The following is a 21,699-nucleotide window of genomic DNA, read 5'->3' as shown; positions in this document are numbered from 1 at the left end:
ATGAGGGCTGCTTTAGCTTATATTAATAGAACTCAGTAGTTTTCCAGCTCAAGAGTGTTTATGAAAAGATGGAGTTAAGCCATAATTACTATATCGCTCTTTGGGGAAAGTAACCTGCCGTGTTTGACATGGCTGTATACTATTATTACATTTGTGGAATTCTTTATGTTCTTTTTCTTATTCCTCCTGTACGCTTTCATGCTTTTGTCTTCCTTATTTATTTATGCCCTCATCTTAATTCTGCTGTCAGCTGTGAGTTTGCAGTTTGCTCTGTGGGCAGCATAGCAAGCTCCTTCTTTGTATGAGGAAGGCAGACATTTAAAGAAATATGTATGACTTTATTAGGTAAGAGACTAGTTCTAGGCCTTTTGCAACTTGCAGGACATCTCATTAGCTAGAGGAACAGAGAACTGAGTGGCTTCCTTCCAAGAATTGAGGAGATTTCATCCCCAATAACCTCTTGCATTCCCTCTTGGAATGAAAAACTAGATCAGAAAGGTGTGACGTTTTCTGTGGTGTGCTGCAGTAAGCTTCTGAGCTGACTCCTTGTTATTTCTGCAGCAATGGGGACTATAAAATCCTACCTTGTGTTCTTCCGTTACTGAGCACCTGGTATTCAGGTGGAATCTGTGAGTGCTGCTCCTCTTCTCTTTAAGAGCTGTCAATGTCACTAGTCAAGTGGGTTTGGTAATGCAACAGCCTTAGGTTTTCCTTAGAATTCCTGAACAAGTGTGTGTTTGAGTAGGTTGCTCACCTTTCAAAAGGGTAGTTGTTTCAGTATTATTCTGGGGGGCGTGTGTGTTTGGTGTGTGTCTGCCAATTATGACAGTTTTATGGAATATTTTGCTTTTTAATTTGCTCTGTGCCTAGTTGTTGCAATGAGGAAAACACACTCAGCCAGAGAGAAAAGCAACACTACAATACTGTATTTTATAAGGGTATTCTAAATTGCCATTTTGGCTTTTGATATATATACTTTAATTCCCTTTAGGTACCTAGCATAGTTACTAACTTTTCCCATTATATATATTATTATGTCCCAGCCAGTAGACATTTGCCTAAGGACATGTAGATTAAAGTTGAGTAAGTTTGGAAATTTTTTGACTCAAGGATTTATTTTGGAATATGCAACCACTGTGGAAATATGTTTTTATGGACTAATGTCCATTCTGAATGATCAAGTCGTCCTGGCCAATAAAATAGATGAATTAGAATTAAGCTATACTAAATGTTGAAACAATTAACCAAAGTAAGAATAAGATTCATAGCAAATACAACAAAATATGGTCTAATTATCATAAGACATTATAAAAGAGCCCCTCAAACTTAAATGCCCTGTTTCTCATACAGAGCTTTAGTTTAAGTAACACAATTATCCTATAGAAAACTACCCAGTATTTCTAAATACATTACTACTTCAGCATTACCGCTGATTTAAGAAAATTGTAATTTGCCAAAATAGACCGAAGCTTGCTCACTGTAAGCCAAAAATGGGAGAAAGATGGCTGAAATGCAAGAAAAGAAAAGTGAGTTTTGTTTTCATTTGTGCTCTTTTACCTTGTCTTAAAGTCACAGTATGTCCTTCTATACAGCCTTTCTAAGGACAGCTAGCACTGATTAGTTATCACCCTCCATCATGGTATAAATAAATAACATTCTGCCCAGGAGTTGGATGTCAGATGCATTGTGTGTTGCCTGCTGAAAGTATTCTCCTCTAAAAGTGTTCTTTCTTTTGACTTCTGAAAAGCTTTTGTGTGCAAGTGATAACAGACATTTCCTGCCTTCACTATATGAAAACCAACCTCCTTCCTCTTTCATTTCCCAGGCAGTGTTAGATTAGGTCAGGTAAGAAATCTAGAACTGAGTGCTGAACTTAATGATAAACAAGATAATCATTACCCATTTTATAGAAGCATGTATTTCTTCTGTAACCAGCAGTATTACATTGAGATTGCTTAGTTTTATAACAAAATACTTTGTACAAGAGTTGTCAGATAAAGCCATAATTTCCAGATACCTTAGCCTCTAGTTTTAGGTCAAAATGGATACGAATGTGCCATGTTCTTTTTCTTGCTGCAGATACTTACTTTCTGGATATCAGTTTTTTTACTTCAAAGGAGCATGAAAATACCCTTTCAGAGGGTTCATGCCTAAATTCAGCAGGGTAATGTATACAGTCAGATGTCTTAATGGAGTTTAAGCACTGTCAGAAGAAGGGTTTAGCCAAAACCCTTATCATTCAGGGCTTTCCTGACTTTAACCATCATGTTAGACTGTACATATAAAACCATGAAATATGTATGTTTGTGCACAGCTTGTTTATGTATAATAAAATTTTTCTCTCTGCATTCCCACTTGTCTCTTCAGTGTTGCTAGTATTCTCACCTTACCCGTGAAGTTGTGGAGGTATAGTCTAACAGGTTCTGATCTTCTGTTATTCAGGCAGACAAAGAATTAATGTGCAGTGAACACATCCATTTTAAAGTGGTTATTTCTAGGTCTAAAAATCAGTGAATTATGTTTCAAAAAGGTCTGTGGTGGAGAAAGTCTTTTAAGTTGGAAGGAGAAAATGGAAATGGTTGCTGCTTTTTTTTCTGCTAAATTCTTTCCTGTTTTCATGGTGCTTGGGAGATGCTGCAGGCTCTGAAGCTGAGAACTTCTGTCTCATTTAAGATTTGAAACTCTCAATACTATTCTTCCCCTAGGTTCCACATTCTTTTCTCTGCTCCCATTTTTTTCAGGGCATTTGCATTTTCCTTTTGTTGCCTTTTTCGCCCTTTTTTCTCTTACATGGGAGATTGTAGGGTCAAGAGGAGAGCAGAGACAGATTTTACTTCAACATAAAGAAGTTTTGATTTTTAAATGTTGCCTAACACCCAGTGAAAGACTTTGAGAGCAATGTTTTTAACGAGAAGAATATTAACAGGTCTTTTAGACTTCTTTTGAAAATCCCTGCCTGGATGAAAGGAACTTGCAGTACTATTTCTCAAGCTGAGTTTCTTGAACACTGGGGAATTTATTACTCCTTGCCAACTGCTTTTTGTTTCTGCTTGTTTTCATGAAGACTGTGGAATTCCTGACTGCATTTTTTTAAACTGCTGTCCAAATTTTCCCATATGTATGGAAACTGGTATGGGCTAACAAAACAGGGAGCTTGAAGTAGAGTTGGAGCAGTGCAGCCCATGTTAGGTGTGTGTCTTCCTTACATCTGACAAGAAGTATTAGACGAAATCATTGCTGGTCAGGGGGAAGGCAGTTGATGAAGAGTCCTCATTTATGCTTTTTAAAGCTCTCTTCTTGGAGCAAAAGAAGTATGGAAGGAGGAGCTCCCTCTCCCAGTTGGATCAGAAGAGGAATACCCCTTCCACTGCTGGGCCATCAGCTGGTCTGTCCCAGAGAAGAAATGCATGTGGTACCCTGGGACTCAATCACCTATGGCATGTTGCACAAGCAGCCAGTGACAGGTTTAGGAGGAAATTTTGGTGGTCTGCCTGTCAGGTCTGACTTCAGTAAGCCTAAGCTTCCTGTCTAGTTCTTGAAAATTGTTTTTAAGATCAGCTGCAAAGTAATATTTAACAGTCCCAAGTGATTCAACTGCATGCTCACACATCCTTTCTGCAGTTCAATACACTTTTGTAGATTTACACACTGTGGGTAAAAATGCAACACAAAGTCTTTACTTAAGGACAACTAGATCATAAAAGGGTATCTGCACAGTTTACTTGCCCAGGTCTCTGTTCATATCCAGCTCTGACGTTAGTATAGTGGTGACTAGATGTGTGGTTAGGATTACCCTCCCTCTCAGTGTTCTGGTTGTGAACTGTGGTTGGTAAACTATACGCTCAAATTGTGTGATCCTTTCCAGTATTGACTAGATCACACTGAGAAAACGTGTTTTCAACTAATATAGCTAGAAAGAGAGGTGATAAATTACATAATTAAGTTATTTAATAAACCTTAAGAAATTAAACAAGAAACAAGACTGTCAGTAACAGATGCAAAAATGATAATTAGGCCAAAAGTCACATAACTGTATCTGAACTTTAACCATGCCATTATATCATTGATATCCTAATTAGTTTTCTGTGTAAGACTGTAATCACTTCCCTAATGTCCTTTCTTTCTTTTTAACTGGTTATCGCTGTCTTTGCATATACATTCGACCAATATAAAAATACAAGTAATAGTATTGACTGGCATTATGTGGTCAATGTTAGGGGTTGTTACATTTCAGGGGTCCAATACTGACTCTCTCTCTTAAACACTAAATTTTTTGGAGACAAAATGCCTGTTTAGTTACAATTCTGCCTTTCACATTTAGATTTGATGCAGGATAAGACAATGTGCTCCAACTTGCAAAGCAATTGGTTCAGTTGGAAGAGTAAAACCTCAGCTCAGTTGAAGAACTCTGCTATTCTTTGCTAGCTTAGTGTGGTGAGGTTTTTATTCCTGGGATTGATTCCTAATATTGCTGCTGCTGCTCTGATTTTGAAGAAGCAATTTAACTTCTCTGCATTTTTGTTTAATCATCTGTAAAGTTGGGCAGACATTGCACTTACTCAGTGTAAAGTCTCTCTAGAGGAAACATGCTATGTCAGCACAATTCATTGCAGTTTTTATTTTCTGCCCTTGCCTGCCAGGTTCACAGTACAATCAGGCTGGTGCTGGGCTCTTTACTGCAGAAACTATAAACAAGAGGCTTTGCTGCATGCTGTACCAGTCAAAAAGCTGTAAGTCAGACATGGTTGTGTATGCATTTTGCTGCATTTGTTGTCTTTTTGTCTTCAGTCCTTCAGGAAATGAGATAGCAGATTTCGAACAGCCTCTGAATTTTGCCACTGATCTTTTTTTCCAAAACAGAATCACTGCCTAGGTGAAGGTTGTTACTTCAGTCTTGGTTCTGAGCAGGTGAGCTCATAAACTGTTTCTGCAGATTACAGTTTCTTGTTTCTTTTTCCTCCTCAAGTAGAAAAATGTTACCTTCTAGGAAGGCACCAGAAATTACTTCCTGACCACTCTGCTTGAGTTAGTGGCAGTTGGACTAGTTCTCTGCACTGTTTGCCTCCTCTAAAATGGGACTAATTAACTTTCCTCCCACATACTCAAACCCTAATTCCAGTTGGACTAGCTAGACAAGCAAAGGTGTTTCCTACAACTGTGTGTTGGCTTAGGCCAAATTGTGCTCTGCTCTAGGGAGACCAGATGTCTTAGGTGTCTTTGGTTGATTGAGTCAGTTTCAAAATCTAAGAAGCTTTCTAATACCATGAAAGAAGTCTGAGGGATGATTATTTTTTCCCCTGGATTTTCATCTGAAAGACAGAATTCTAACTGTGGCCTCAGAAGGGAGGGAGGAGACACACTTTAGCTCCATCGCTATGTTAGAGTCATGTGACCCGGTTTATGGGACATGCCCATTCACCATGTGACCCATGCAGGATGCGTTTCCTATGTGCTTCTTTAAAACAAAACATGTGAGAAACTGGTTATTCTGCCTATTCCTTAGCTAGATTAGTCAGCAATATGAAGTAAAGTAAATAAAAATGTAGTAAAGACATCTTTCATTCCAAAGGGTAAGATTCCTTTAGTTTTAGTCTGTGTTTCTCTGCCTCAGCTTTCCAAGATTATAGTTCCCTGACACAGACTCAGAGTAGACCTACACTTTGCAAGCAGCTACTGTCTCTTAACCACTATTATTATTTTATGGGGGATGTTTGCCTCTTTCAGTCAGGTGATAGAAAGACCTATTGATCTGCTTATCTAGCTATATTTATTTCTCTGTTTTCAGGAAGAAAACTGAATTCACAACCATAAAAATGGCTATCAGAAGCAATGGGAATTAAGTTTTCTATTTTAAGCAACAAAATGCCCCAGAGAAAATTTCTAGACATTTCTTAGCAAAGTTATTTCTCCCAATAAATAGTATCCTGAAAGGTTTTTCTACCCAGACTTCACATAATGCCAGTTCTTGACCCCTGCTGTATGTACTCTTTTGCTGTCTCCCTGTGGACTAATCTTGAATCGTGAGGTTCAGATGTTTTAAATTCACATTCAGAAACAAAGACTCCATCTTGCTTCTGATTAGTTGTCAAATGCCCCTTTGTTTCTGAAGATGGGTATGTGGAACTTCGCAGACACTCTCTGATTTATCCTTATGTCATTTATTTGACTGAATTACAAAATACTCATACTATGTAGAAGAATTAATTTTACTTAACGATGAATCAGCCTTAAGGGGGTAATTAACTAAGAGAATTAGCAATTCTATATTGATCTACTTTTCCACTCAATTAAATAACTTGCTAATTCTCATTGTGAGCTTGTGGCTTTCTATTTATGTTGGGACTGTCAATAAAAGCTTACTGAACCGTGTGCCTTTATTATCAATAAAAGTATATTAGCATCACATCTTCCAGCTCTGTAGACACCTCCCCCTCCCCAAGTGAGGTAAGTGACCCTCAAATGTGGAAGATACTGCCCCTTTAACAGGCTAAAACGTGTGCTTTCATCTTCCAAATCCTGTTGCATTTTTCTTCCTGAGTAGCTGGTTTCACAATAATGAGAAACACTTTTAGATCATCTTAAATCTCCTGTTAAGGGAAGGTTATCAAAGAAGCCTTCTGTTTCATATGCACTCTATAGGTTTATATCTCTTTGTTAACTAAAGCATTTGAGATTTACACTCTCAGTGTATGTATCTTAGTTTATAACAAGGCATTTGCATCTAGTTTTCACTTTTGCAACAAACGTTCAGTACCTTTGTGCACTGGTTAATGAGCATTGTTCACCATTAGTTGCTTAGAAGGAAAAAGGTTATTATAGTGTTAGTGATTACATTTTTTTAGCAACAGAATTTCCAAGATGACTGTTCTTCAAGAGGTTTTGAACAACACTATTTTAAAGGTTCATAATTAACCATGGTTTCTCAAATTTAAATCACTCTTGACAACTGAAATTCCTATGATTCAGTGCAAAGCAGACTCCAGAACTGAAAAGGAAAGTTCATCATTCATAAATTCAGTATGTGTGAAAGGCTGGGTAAGTGGAAGGAAACTATGTGGTACTAAAACCACCTTTCAAATTATAAAAATGGATTCTGTTTACTACAGTAACCAACAAGATCAACACTGCCAATTTTATAATAATGGATGATATTGTCACTACAGTGAGGTATCTGTGTTTACTCTCTGTTTACTTATTTTGCCTAGAGAAACAGAGATTTTTAGTTAGGTTTTAGATTAATTTCCAGGGCAACTGCGAGACTAGCAACATGATGCTGTACTGACATTTGGAATGTATGAAATCTCTGTATTATTTTTAAGTTTATTTATTAAATAGGGAAATTTTCCATGGACCTAAAGGGGAGCCCCCTCCCCTGCAAATGCCCCTGCATACTTAGTTCACCAACAAATTATTTAAAGGTGAACTTTCATAGCTCTTGATTTTGGGTATGGTTTTTTAAGCTCTGAAAGTTAACTACTTAGCCTCTTAGTCTTGTGAAAAATCTTACTAGTCCCAGTGAAGCTATCTGCATGTTAACATCTTGATCCATTGGTGCGTCTTCAAAAGGTGCTAAAACATGAGCTGGCCTGAGAATTCTCTTCCTGGCATTTTGTGTTTTACTGTGTCTCACTGTGATGTGGTTCAGGTGCATAGTGCATAGCACATATTAACAGGTAGGTGGTGAATGCAGGGATAAACCAGAGAGGCCTGTTCCTCTGGTTGTTTAAAGTGGTGGAAATCATGTGACACTGACTTGAATAATTCAGCTTTCGTCTGGTGGCAAACAAATGTATTAGTTCATTATTTGTTGATCAAGTCTATTTTTCTGTGGTTACTACAGTGGTTTTTGGGCTGCCAGTTCCTGCAGAGAAAGCTGCAGCTACCAGGTTTATTGGAGTCCTGCCGTAGAGAAGCACCTGCAATTTTTGATGGATCTGGATAACAGAGACCAGAGTGTGGACTAGCCTGGGTTAGTCTATTGGAAACCTCCGTTAGAATACAGATACTGGAGATGCATGGATCAAGATCTAGCTCCAGAACAGATCTGCCTAGCAGACATACAGGTGCTGAGGCAGGGAATTATGCTGAATGGGATCAGTTCTGGCAGCACATGGTTTTTAAGGGAGTCCACTATAATCCTGCATTAGGTTTGGCAATAGAATGTGAGATCAGATGTTTCATTAAAATATTCCACATATGATGAAGCAACTTCTTTTTTTCTCTGGAAAATCTCTGACAGTCTTTGCTTAATAGCACATCTGCAGATCCCACTTATCAAGATATCACTAGGGTACTGTAATTTGTGGGTGGCTTCAGCACAGACTTTCTGCATGGTAGGATAGCACTTGCAGGTGATCAGAGCTCATGTGTCCTGTCTTCAGGATATTTTCTTTTTTATACTTTGAGCTGACTACAAGTTCATTGCATGGCTTAGGAATCCAGAAAAGTTGCAAGAATCATAAATTGTCTCAGGTGCCAGTCCTTTATAATCTTGGAGTGTAAGCTTTTACAAGAAATGTCTTGAACAATTAATGAAATTGATAATAAATATTGCAGTTGAACAGTAAGGATGCTGTATTAAATGTTTTCAAGTCTTTCAATTCTTTCAAAATTATTTAAATTCTGAAAGAGGCTTTTGTATCTATTTTTTCCAGTAATTTTTATCTATTTTCCTGGTGGAAATGAGGCTTAGGCAGTCACTTTTATCCATATCTGTTTAGGTGCTCCATGTCTCACAATAACACCTGAACTGGTTTGGTGATTCAACAAGACTTCACAGTTGTTTTTGAGAGACTGCCTAAGGCCTTATGAAATTTGGAGCCAGATAATGGGAAAAGAGAGGCTAAGATAAAGACTGGAGCAGGAGCCTATGCATCATTAAACAAAAAAATCTACAGTGGGAGAGATGCCACTGGAAAACTTTTCCAGAACTGGAAAAGTTCTGTTTATGGTTTTTGATCAACTCTAAATCCAAAAGAAAGGAGACTTCATTAATACCAGTGCTCACGGAAGTGTTGCTTTTCAAAGCAAATTGAGTCTACGTTTAAGTTTGTGTTTTCCTCCAGAGAGGTAATCTTTAGTATTAAACTTCCTTGAACTTTGGACTGTATTACAGAGGAAATTTTCATGTAAGCTGCTGTCATGGTTTAACCCCAGCCAGCAACTAAGCGCCACGCAGCCGCTCACTCAATCCCCCTCCACCCAGTGGGATGGGGGAGAAAATTGGGAAAAGAAGTAAAACTCGTGGGTTGAGATAAGAATGGTTTAATAGAACAGAAAAGAAGAAACTAATAATGATAACGATAACACTAATAAAATGCCAACAGTAATAATAAAAGGATTGGAATGTACAAATGATGCGCAGTGCAATTGCTCACCACCCACCAATCGACACCCAGTTAGTCCCTGAGCCGCGATCCCCCGCCCCCACTTCCCAGTTCCTATACTAGATGTGACGTCCCATGGTATGGAATACCCCGTTGGCCAGTTTGGGTCAGGTGCTCTGGCTGTGTCCTGTGCCAACTTCTTGTGCCCCTCCAGCTTTCTCGTTGGCTGGGCTTGAGAAGCTGAAAAATCCTTGACTTCAGTCAAAACACTACTGAGCAACAACTGAAAACATCGGTGTGTTATCAACATTCTTCTCATACTGAACTCAAAACATAGCACTGCACCAGCTACTAGGAAGACAATTAACTCTATCCCAGCTGAAATCAGGACAGATGCACATATACTGAATTTTAAAATAGTCAAGTATAGGGGAAATACAGCATTTAAAGTCAACTCTTTATTCAGCTTGCCCATTATGTGTTTACATTCTGCTATTTCATGTTACATTCTGTACCTCATAGAAAAATGTGACTTTTGGGGGGAAAGAAAAATCTATCCATATGGAGTAAGCTAATCTATAGTTTAACTGCCTTTGAAGTCCTACAAAGATTTTAAAAGATAATATAGGTAGAACTTGATGGTTATTGATGATAAGGGTCTTTTATAAACCCCTCTGGAGAAGGTTACATATAAACCCATTAGGCTAGTTCATAAATACATTGCAAAATATAGGGGGCCACATAATCAACGCAAAGGAAGTATAGATATAACCTCAAATAATTTTTGGTGTCAAAAGATGCACACAAAATATTTTTATGTATGAAAATACTTATTAGACAAAATAACTTGAAGCAGTGGAATAATTGGCATGTATTCAAATTGTGGCTAATTGAATTCTTCATCTGTGGCTTAGTGAGCCACATGGGGTACAGACTCTGCATAGAGGAAGCAATTTTCATTAACAGGATATAATTTAGAATGAGAAAACATATACACTCAGCCTGAAACACAGTTAATAATTAATATGGAATAAATACATAGACATATACTGAGTTACCATATTTCTACCTGTCACTCTCTAGAGTTTCAGCAACTCATTTGCATCCTAAGTAAGTATATTTATTCAGAGAGATGACACTGTAACACTACCTTCAAAAGTGGAAGACCTTTATGTCACAGCATCAAAAATGAGTCATCCTTGTTATTAAAATGGCAAAGTGAGATCAGAATGGTGATCTGATCTCATGCCTACTTACATCTAAGAAGTTTGCTTGTTTGTGAACTGACACTGTACTGTTAAAAAGCTGATAACCAGTTCTCAAGCTGATCATTTTTTTTGAGGCTGATCAGTTTTTCTAAACTAGAAGAGACAAAATTAAAGAAAGAATATTATTTCTATTTTGCATTCTAATGATCTGTAACATTTATTATTTGGTCTCTCACATATGCTGTTAATATTGAGATGTGTTTGCATGCTGAAAGCAAGTTATTTGAAGGATAAAGTAAAAAAGAGTATCTTGCAGGACGTATGAGACAAAGTATATGATATCAATGAAGGGAATGGGTGATTGAAAGCCAACAGCTCCACATGATCCAGTGTCTGTCAATGGCTTGCTGCATCACTTTAAGCAAGCTGAGTTACAGCTAATCTTGAAAACAGTTAGTGCAATTTGGGTAAGAAATTCTGTAAATCAGGATCTCAAAATGTGCTTCTGTTGGCACAAACCCTAGTGTTGGCCTTAGCTCAGGAAAGGAATAAATGGGTTTTAAAATCCAGCTCATTTTGAGACAGTGCTTTGACATGCACACAACTTATGGCTTCAATAAAACTGAAAAGTATTCCTTAAATACTCCCTTGAATCAAGGCTCAAAACTCCAAACCTGTTGCGAGGATTTCTCAAGATTTCAGCTGAACCCTGAAGCAGAAAGGTAGCAATAACTTGGCACTACTGAATGTATGCTGTGTGCTGGTTCTTAGCCTTCGCTGGGAGCTCTGCCTGAGCTGGAATGTGACTACACGATTGGTTCCTGAGGGCAGGCAGCTCCTGGCTGAATTTTTTGTAGGACTCCAAGGTTCTTTTGGTTGGTTGGTTTTTATAAATTTTTATCTTCCTCTTTCTACCAATTTGACCACTGAACAAATCTGCTGCATAGATCTCTATACGACAGACTTTTATGCATGAGTATAGGAGTGTGAGAAGGAGATGTTTTACTTTTCATGTTTTCTGGATTTCAGTTAGCAGTCTTACGTAAGATAAAGACCCCTGAGAAATCACAAAGGTGGGAATAGACTGTTCAACTACAAGAATGCTTTTTAATTGTATTGGGTTTGCCATATTTCTGCCATACTAATCTTATAAACCAAAGTGCTATTTAATATTACTGAATTGTAGGGCTATACTTCATATTCTCTTATCTTTTTAATAACAGGTGGTAACAATATTGGCAAACATGTCTGTCTTGGACCAGTGTGCTTCAGAAATCATTCAAGGAAATGGTATGTATTTTAGGTGAATTATATTCTGGATTTGTTTGTGGAGAATGTGGGTAGATGTGAAAGTAGTGCTTACAAGGTAAAGGAGAAAGGCTTCACTAATTATACTCCATTTTGCATCCTGCCTCTGCTTAATCTTGCACATTGCTGCAGGGTGCAAAATGAGTCCTTGGGACGGTTCTATGTAACTGAAGTTGCCACTGTTTTAGAAAACTTTTCATGTATGACCCTATTGCTCATGTTCTCAGCAATTGATAGATACAAAGCAAGGTAGAACAAAGTGTTTCAAAAACCTTTATTCTGGTAATTGCATTGTACAACGTGGCAATTCTTACATGTTGAAAGACATCATCTGATACTGAGCCATGCATACCTGCTTTTTGTGTCACTTTTTTCACAAGTATTCAGAAGTATTATAAATTTTGAAGCATTATGTTTTTATTACTATACAGCAGTTGCCAGTTTTTTCCCACACTTCTTTAAATATCATGTTATGAGAAATTAATTATGTTGAAAAAACCCTAGATGTTACAGGCCCACCAGAAGTCTGAGAAGTTAGGTTCATAATTCTGTGGATTAGGATACAGGAGGACGTAACTGCCCTGTTAATACACCTACCAGCAAATTCATGGCCAACCAATATAGTAAGACAGCTTTTTTTTTTTTTTAGGAGTTATTAAATTACAGTGAAGCTTCACATATATTGCTTTTTCTGTCCTAGGAATATCCCTTCCACACTTTTTAAATTAAGGTTTGTGTAATAATGGTTTGAGTTTGGATCCGTTTGAATCTCAGACATGGCTGATTGTAGGTGAGAGAAGGGGGGTTTCAGAAAGCATCTACATAGAACTAGGTCTGGAAATAGAATTGGCCAATTCCTGTAATACTGGATTTAGATGTTTCTTGCACTTCAGTGGAACATTTGAGCTCTGTGCACACAAATATGACTTGCAAGGATCAGGCACAACTAATTTGCTTGATGTGATCCATCTGTGTGCAGAGGTAGCATGCATTTGATGTCCTTGCTAAGGTGGATAGGTGTTGCAGTTTGAGACCAAATGATAATGTGGAGGTTGAAAGGATCTGGACACCGAAGCAATTTAATCACAGATATATGCAGTTTTACAAATGACCTGACTTCCCTGTCCCATGCAGAAGACAGTGCAGTGAGGGGGAGGAGCAAGGCAGGTTAGCATGGTTGTTTCTTCTATGACCTCCTTGTTGCCTGGGACAGATGGGGCAGTCACAGAAAGAGGTCGGTCAGGCCCACGTGGTGGTTCCTGCCATGCGCCTGGTCCAAGCTCCCTGTGTTCCTGGAGGTTGGAGAGGTGGTCCTGGAGCTCTTGGTGCAGGCACATGGGGCTCCCCTACCCAGAGTCTTTTCCAGAAACTCTTGGTAAGACCCTGACATTTCCCAGGAGATTTCCCATTTCCTAGGTGTCTGTACTTACAGGATTGGGTAGCAAATACCCTGTTGGTGATTTGTCTGTTTGACTTGTGCTGTTTTCTGATTCACTGTTGTTACCACTCACAATCCAGATATGCCCTGGAAGCTTTTGCACTCCTTTATGATTAACAGATAGGTTATGTAGTTTGGCTATCTATTTCCTGGAGCACAACAAAACCTGTTTTGTTGTTTGGGGCAGGTGTATGATCATATTTCTTCTATTTCTACTACAGCAGAAACTTGATTGGAGTGCATGAAATTATACTAACAGCTAAGCCAACTAAGGCTAACTCATGCTAGATACTGCTGTAGGTGGAGATGTATATGTGGATGTCACGCACAATGATGTCATGAAGTAAAGTTTGTGAATGCACTTCATAATGGAAGTTCACACAGAACCATTTGCACCCAGGCTTTTGAGAAGGGTTGACACTCATCTTGTGTGTAAAGGCTTTTTGTGTCTGCCTAATGTTGTAATAATCAGATGCTGGTCAGAAGCCAGATTCACAAATTGAGAAGGGTCTTTGAATCCTGGGGAAGTTAGATATGTTGTCTTCTCAACTTTGACTTTTTTGTATGTTGATTGATTATTATCTAGCTGCATGATTCTGATGCTAATTCTCTTAATTATTTATGCAAATGTTCTAACAGTTAAAATCCTCTGATGCTACCTGAAGTAATCTGAATGCCTAATAGCGTATGGAGTCTAATAGCACATAATTGTCCTTACATTTAAAATAATCTAGAAAATATAAATCAGTACAGTCTCATCTGTTTTTGTGCTGCTACAATAAGAATATCAACTCCTACAGGCAACAATAAGTTAATGAAACCATTTCAACATGGATGACATTGTCTCTTCTGAAGTGAAGTTAGTCGCACAGGAAACTTCAAGAGGCAGGATTTCATCATTTCCCTCATTAAAGGATTCCCCATTCTAAAATACCTTAAACAGTTTGAGATGGGAACTTTTAAAGCTTGCTTAAAATACACAAACTGAAAACAAGTTTTACTTTCCTTTAATTCAAAGCAAAAATTCATGTAGAGACCTGAAATATGTCACTACAGATTTTTAGGTTAGTGATTTACCTTCAGGTTAGTTTAGAAGCAAATAAAGAATTGGATTTAGTTTGACTGAAATAAATTTGTGAAATCTAAAATACTAACTTGTAGAGGAGTCAAGAAGTTAAAGAAGGGAAGAGTTAGTGCATTTTCTAGTTCCAGAAGTTCTGTAGCTTCCTAGCGAAGACAAACTTATGCAGAGATCAGATGTGCCTGAATGCCGATGGCCAAATTGCAGTCTACATTCATGCATTCTTCATGCCCTATTTGGGCAGAGATTGGTCTGTATTTACCGAGCTTGCTTTTTCCCTTTACTTTTTTGGACTGAGTGTTTTGCTGGAGAGAGGATGACAATGGCTCTTACATCCTTCCAGGTGTTCAACTTTTAATGGAAATGCTCTTTGAAAGATCATCTTCAGGAAACTCAGCAGAAGTCGCTGCTTGTGAGCGAGTCCAACAGAAATCTGCAGTTACGCTGGCACGACTCAGCCGAGATCCTGAAGTGGCAGATGCAGCCGTAAAACTCAGCTGTAAGGATGTATCACTAGCTTAATGGCAGACTGAAAAAGAGGGAGGAACTGCCAGTCATGGAGAAGTTCTTTTTAATTTTTAGCCTCACTTGGTACACTTTATGAAATAGGTTCCCTATATAGTCTGTCCAGAGTGAGTGACTGAGGAGGTTGTACTAAATGAACCTCTGGCTCACTTCCCAGAGGAACCTGAGGTGCAGCGTCCACTCAACACATAGCTGTGGCAGACTCTGCCAACTGACAGTGCTGCCTCCTCCATTCCTTTATGTAAACCCTTGTGCAGGATCTGTCTGGACAGAAAACTTGGACCCCTGCAGATTCAGCTGTGATGAATCTAACAGGAAGGAACATGTTCTTTTGGCAGGATTTTTTTAAGGGCATGTGGGAGGATTGACAGGGAAGAAATGGAGGTCACAGTTTCCACTCTGAAACAGCAATAGTGGGTAAAAACAATGCATTTGTTTGTTTATGCTTTACAACTATTAATTGTGACTGCTCTGAACTGCATAGCTTCATGGACAGTCCCTTAAGTATTTGCATATCATCTTTGCATTAGAGATCATATCTACTAAGGAAAATAAATACAAAACATTTAAAAAAAGACCCCATCTCAAAATAAGGAATTTGTTTTTCTAAATTATTTCTCCTGATACTCTTTTGTGCACTCAGGTATTCCTCGCCTAATTAAACTTTGCAGATCACCAACTGAAAGAAATAACAGTGATTCTGTTTTAGTGGCATGTCTGGTAGGTACATTTTAATCTTTCTTTCATGCTTATCCTGAAAAATGCAGAAAAAAGAGCCCTTTAGATTTCAAAATGCGTAACTATTGCAGGAATGTTTTAAATTCATGCCAGGGTCTCCTGCTTTTCCCCTTAAGCATAATCCTGTACAGTGTCAATTATTTATCCTCTGACTGAAGATGTAAGCACATAAGGAAAAATGGCTTCATCTTAACATTATTGAGCACTCAAAAATTTCTCTGGAACACTTCAGAATTTAAGGTTTCAGTAATTCTTAAATTCCATTCTCTGATGATGCTATGTTTGCTGAAATGAGCCTTGAATCACAGGGGTAGCAGCCCTTTATCTGCACACACACAAATATATGGAAATATTTATGTAAAGTGGTCAAAGAGAGAAAAGGAGATTTCTTGCTTTCACTACAATCCGTTTTTTGATATTTGGGTCTCCAAGACAATATAGTGTCCAGCCAAGGAGTGGCCAAGAGAAGGTTAACACTTTCTCTGCTTAGGAGAAAAATCCCAGCTGCTGGCCCTGCACTGCATGGACTGTGAGCCCCAGTCAACTGTTGGAGTTGAGTAATTTCACCTAGCATTCTGTGAGAGGAAAGTGCTGGGGACATGGGTGATCTAGGGTTAGGAGATAGGTTTTGATGAATGAAGACTGAAGTAAATTGTTTGACAGTGCTTTTTAGTATTAATGTTATTTTACATGTAAAAGTAAAACTTGGTTATTGCAGCTTTGATTAACAGCTAGTTCTGTACCAGCACATGAGAAGTTTTGTTCGTTTAAGCAGGACTCATTCAGGATGAAGAGAGTATGAATGTGAGCATAAGAAATGCTGTGGTTGTTCTTCATATATGCCAAGAAGGCTTGTTAATCTTGTACAGCTAGAGCAGAGGCCAGAGAGTGATGGCAGCAAACCAGACTGTGATCTTTCTGTCTCACTGAAGTTGTTGCTGCACATTCCTTGAATTCATGCCTATCGCTTGAGATGTATGTTACCTGCCTGTCTGTCTTAGCAATTCTGCTTCTCCTGATATTTTAGTAACTGTCTGATGACACTTTCTGATAAACATGCGGCAAAAATATTGTCCTTGAGACATAAGCTGCTTCAGGCTCTGATGGGTATAATCACTAAAGTCTGAGGGCTTGTACTGTTTGGTATTTTTAGCTTCGTTGATTACTTTTTGTATATTTTGAAGCAGGCGATTAACTCTTGTGTTAGTGCTGCATTGAAAAACAGCACAGAGATAAGCTGATCACAACTATCAGACCTTACTAACAGAAGACAATTTTTGTTCTTGAGGAAAGCCAGCCTGCTTTCCAGTTGCATCTGTCGTGTCAGGTTGCTAGAAGGTATGTAATTGTTGTATATTTTTCTCCAGCGAGAAAAACAGGTAACTTCTTAGAAAGGAAGAATTTGTGAAGATAATAGTAACATCAATGCAATTTGTATTGTGCAGCCTTGTAATTGGAACAACTGGCAGTTCTATCTGTTCCCAAATGGTTTGAAATGTACAGTTTCTTTCTACTACACTAGTATCTAGAAGATTTCTGTTATGGGCATTGCATAAAACTTCAGTAGCACACGTTTTCCAAATCAGATGGCTTATAGATCTCATAAATAAGACAAAAGCTGAGAGGAGAGTTGAGATACAAAGAGGCAGTGTGAGATGTGCAGCAGATCAGAGATAGGTTTACCATCAAAGTGCTCTGAGTCTCACTTCTGTGTTCTTTAACAGCACACTGTCCCTGCTGCTCAGGTCTAAAAGTAATGTGCCCCAAAAGAATTGTCATTTCATAGCTGCATTTCAGGGGAGATTCATCTGACAGATGAAGACAGTAATGAGACATTAGCCAGGTAGAAGAGTCCATAGACCTGCACAGTTCAGTTTTGAGTCTTGGCTATTATTTAGAGATAGTTATAATGGATTCTGCAATGAAGACTTTGTCAAACCTTTACAGTATTACAATTGTGTTGTTTTGTTTTTCTAGGCAGCCCTACGGAGACTAGCAGTTATGAGTCCTGAAGGACTCGAAGATTCAGATTTTCAGCAGCTAGTAAAGCCCAGACTTGTGGATTCCTTTCTGCTATGCACAAATATGGAAGAGAGCTTTGTATAAATGTGAGCCAAAAACCTTTGAAAAATAAACAGTGATAGGTATACAGTAAGATAATACATATACAATTTTATTTAGTTTTAGTCCTATTGTTATTTATGATTTATTTATTTTAAAACCATGAACATGTGGTTTGTAGGAGCAAAGAAACAGAATGAGCAAACTTGTTTCAGTGGTTTGCAAAGGTCATTTTTTATTTTCTTTTCCTGCCAAGACACATCAACAGACCTTATCCCTGCAATCTAACAAAACGTTGCCTTGTTTAATATAGTTGAATCAAGGTAACAAAGCCAAGAATTTGGTGCTCTGATGTTAAATGCTTCTAATAATGTTTTATCGCTGACATTTTTCTACAGTTAGAACATTTTGCAGTTTTTTTATGAAACGCTTTAGTCTCATGCATTTGCTCCATTAGAAGTAAAATAATCCTTAAAGCTAGAAGTATATACTTTGAAATGAAAGGGATGTTGCAGTCTGAGTCCAGTTCTTAAATGTTATTATTTTTTAATAGATTAACTGAGAAATTTTTTCAGAAAATTTTCAAATACTGACTTGGAATGATGTTAGAGGACATTCTTACACTGTGGAAGTGAGCATGTCCAGACATGTTTTTAATATTCAAGCTACTACTTTTGTGAAAAGTTGCCCATGCATGCACTAAATAATCAGAACATATAAATTAATTGTAACTTGAATTTCCATTTTTCCGTTTTTCTAACTAGTCCTGTATTTCTCAAACTGTGAAATGGGATGTTCAGGAGCTCTTGGAGTTGACAAAGGAGATTTTACCACTGGATAACAACATAAAGAATAGAGTTGATTTAAAAATAGATTTATTTTTTTCATGAACATTCCTCTTCAAATTTACCACTTTCTTTTCATTAAGAGACTATATAAATTTAAAATTACTCAACCAGCAATATCTTGAGTGTTTTTCCCCCCAACTTCTCACAAAGCACTCTGTAGATTATGAAAGTACATGTATTTTTTTCCTTGATGGCTTGCATCTATCTCTCTGGATCATTTGATGATCAGCAACTTTAGGGTACTAGGAAATCTGCCAAAAAAGTAAACACATTTCTTCTTTACTGTACTTACTTTGTAGATATGCTAAGCAGCTTAATTCATTAATGTTTATTTAGTATTATGTGGTGTTTAGATGAAAGGCACCAGGAAATTGCTAAGCTGTGATTGTCTTCCACATTTTCTGTGTCTGAGGAAACTGTCCTGCTTCAAGCAGTGATACATAGTGGCTACTTTCTTCTCCCTTTGAGTATATGGGTTAAGAAATATCTGTCTTAAGATTTCTTCCTTGTGATCTCTTCATTTAACTATGAGCTCTATCTTGACTGAAGTTTTAAAACAGAAAACATACAATGACCTCTGTCATAAGCAACTACTCAAAGATAAGCATTGAATCAGATGTTTCACAGATGTAATTTTCTAGTAAGAGCAGAGATGAATTCTGCTTTGTTTGCTAACTTTGAGACAGCTCCTTAAACCTCCGAGAATGTTAAGAGGTATGGTACTGTACAGCTTTAAAAATGTTATACAAGTGATGGACTTTAACACTTTCCTCACTAAGCAGAAATACATGTATGAATGAACCATGGATGCTTTAAATAGTAACATCAACATTCTTGGTATAAACAATGAACTCCTAAATCTCATAAAAAACGAACTCAATAAGATCCCGTTGCTATCAAGCTGATAGCATGATAATCCCTAATAGTACACATATCAAATTCTGTTGTGAATGTGCTGTACCAAACCTCATTCTGTCAGCTGCAATTAACACCAGAGATATGAGTTTTTAGATGGGGTAGGGTTTATCTCATAATAGGTAAACTTAAAATCTCATTTTAAAAAAACGTCCATACATGTAAAGTGAACTGAAGTAGCTGTTAAGAAAATTCCATTATGACCCATAATGCTTTCAAACCATTTCTAACAGGTCAACCAAATATTCAGTGAGCAGGCCAGTAGCAATGAATGAGTCTAATTTTCTCTTAGATACAATAATGTGAATCCACATCAATTGATTTTACTACAGATACTCTCAATCTGTAAATGTGTGGCCATAACTCTAGGCCCATATTGTCCATTTACATTTGTTCATATTGTGAATGTGGCTGTTTGCATTACAGAAACAAAATACATTTAGGTGGATCTCATATTTGCAGTAGAAAAATATATCTTGAAAGAGCCAGTTCAGACCTGTTATCACCTAAGTGTCATTGAAACCATTTTTGCTAGGTCTGAATCTCTCACCTAAAGTTGTGCACTTTATTTTTGTATATGCTAAAGTTTATGAGAAAATAAACATAACTCTTCCTTTCCTCTTAATTAACTTGGAAATAAAAAGTCATTAAAAATACTGAAATATTATTTTCTTGTTACTTCTGAATGAATTCTGGATTACAAATGTTTGCTTTGAAAGTGACTTCTTAGTTTTTAAACCAAAAAAAGAGGAACAGTTTAAGCCAGAATAAACGTTTGATTTCAATGTAGTATGAAACAAAATATTTTGTGTCAAAAGATTTTCATTAAAACATGCATTTTGGTGGATCAATCTTTGGACTCCCTGTATATATACATATAGAGTTAGTAGAGTGAGGTAGAGAGTATGTGTAATACATTTACATGTCAATTCATATATGTGGACTCATTGACCTGTAGAGACTGCATGTAGGTTAGATATTAGCTTAATCATTCTGGAAATGGAATGTTATGCTTATCAGAAATATTGTAGTTTCATTTATATTTTTCTGAACATTTTAGATTTTGTATGAGATTAGAAATGTTAGACAAACGTGCAGTGAACTGCAGGATTCTTTGTAACTTTGATTTACATTCCAGTGACTTTGGACAATGTGTTCAAATTTCACCTTTAGTTTGAACTGTTTACAGATATTTGGGGCCCAGATGTTTCGTTCATAGAATAAATTTTTTTCCCCAGTTCATTGTGTGTTTGGTACATGAATCACTTATGTGGAATGTAACTTGTCTGACCTGTTCTATTTAAAATAATACTTGTATCTAGAAGGGATAAGATAATGTCTTGGTAAATGGATGTCTCACCTATTTTTTAGGGTTCCCTGTTAGTATCCAAACGATGGGACTTGGTCTGTAGGGTGTCATGTTGCCTTAGCACAAGACATTCTGGTATCTCATATGGCTTGTTCCCAAGATGTATGTTGACCATCTCCTTTTAAATAACAGCAATGAACAGTCAAAATAACATTGGCTTTTGTATTTTGAGAAATCTGCTTTGATTTTCAGTGTAAATTTATATTAGATTTAATGTATTTAAAGTAACACTCTAGACACCGTAAATTATTCACTAGTGTTCTCATTTTTAAGGGGATGGAGGGAAGATGCCATTGAGCATTGAAAGACAGGTCTAGAGTGAATTTGTACATTTGAGTTAGAAGTGCTTAACTGGTGGGGAGGTGGGTGAATAGTTTCAGCCCTTGACAGGCTAAAGAACCAGGAACAAGGAAAACATAGGGTCATCTATTTTAGATACAAGCTTTGCAGAAATCCTTATCTCTACTTTCTAGTTTGCTCTTGGGTCTGAGTTTCTCTTTCTCTAGCTGTGACAAATTTCTTCTTCTTGGGAGTGTTATTTGTATAATTGCTAGTTATCTGAATAGAAGAGAGTTAAATTCCAAGGTCTGGTCCTGCTAATTATTAAATTGATAAGGTTTTAGCTGAGAAATTAAGTAACAAAAATAGCTTGTTAAAGAAATGTACTCTAGGTCACCTAGAACAAAAAGAAATGTTTATTGTTCCCACAACAGGGGGAAGAACCAGCATATTCTTCAGAAAATTTGAGAAAACATATGTATAATAGTCTGCTTCCAGGTATCGGTACTTTTACAAGCAGACTGGCAAAGAGTTTATGAATTGGCCAGTCCCCTGTCAAATAATCACTGAATCAAAGTGATAAAAGAAAACCGTTAGACCTGC

At 37.4% G+C, this 21,699-nt stretch overlaps 1 protein-coding gene across 4 annotated transcripts in view; it reads left to right on the top strand.

The window, feature by feature from the left end:
* Window positions 1-20,688, top strand: part of INSC (INSC spindle orientation adaptor protein) — a 150,301-nt gene extending 129,613 nt beyond the window's left edge. For all 4 annotated transcript variants that reach the window (XM_069803762.1, XM_069803764.1, XM_069803763.1 and 1 more), the window contains exons 10-13: window positions 11,758-11,824; window positions 14,705-14,860; window positions 15,530-15,606; window positions 17,602-20,688. In XM_069803762.1, the coding sequence (XP_069659863.1) occupies window positions 11,758-11,824; window positions 14,705-14,860; window positions 15,530-15,606; window positions 17,602-17,730 (429 nt within the window). In that variant the 3' untranslated portion in view covers window positions 17,731-20,688. The remainder of the gene's footprint in view (window positions 1-11,757; window positions 11,825-14,704; window positions 14,861-15,529; window positions 15,607-17,601) is intronic.
* The last annotated feature ends 1,011 nt before the right edge of the window (window positions 20,689-21,699 follow it).

The sequence above is a fragment of the Haliaeetus albicilla genome, chromosome 16, assembly GCF_947461875.1.
Source record: "Haliaeetus albicilla chromosome 16, bHalAlb1.1, whole genome shotgun sequence".
Classification (NCBI taxonomy): Eukaryota; Metazoa; Chordata; class Aves; order Accipitriformes; family Accipitridae; genus Haliaeetus; species Haliaeetus albicilla.
The sequence above is the reverse complement of the archived record's forward strand: the minus strand, read 5'-3'. Positions and strand labels throughout refer to the sequence as shown.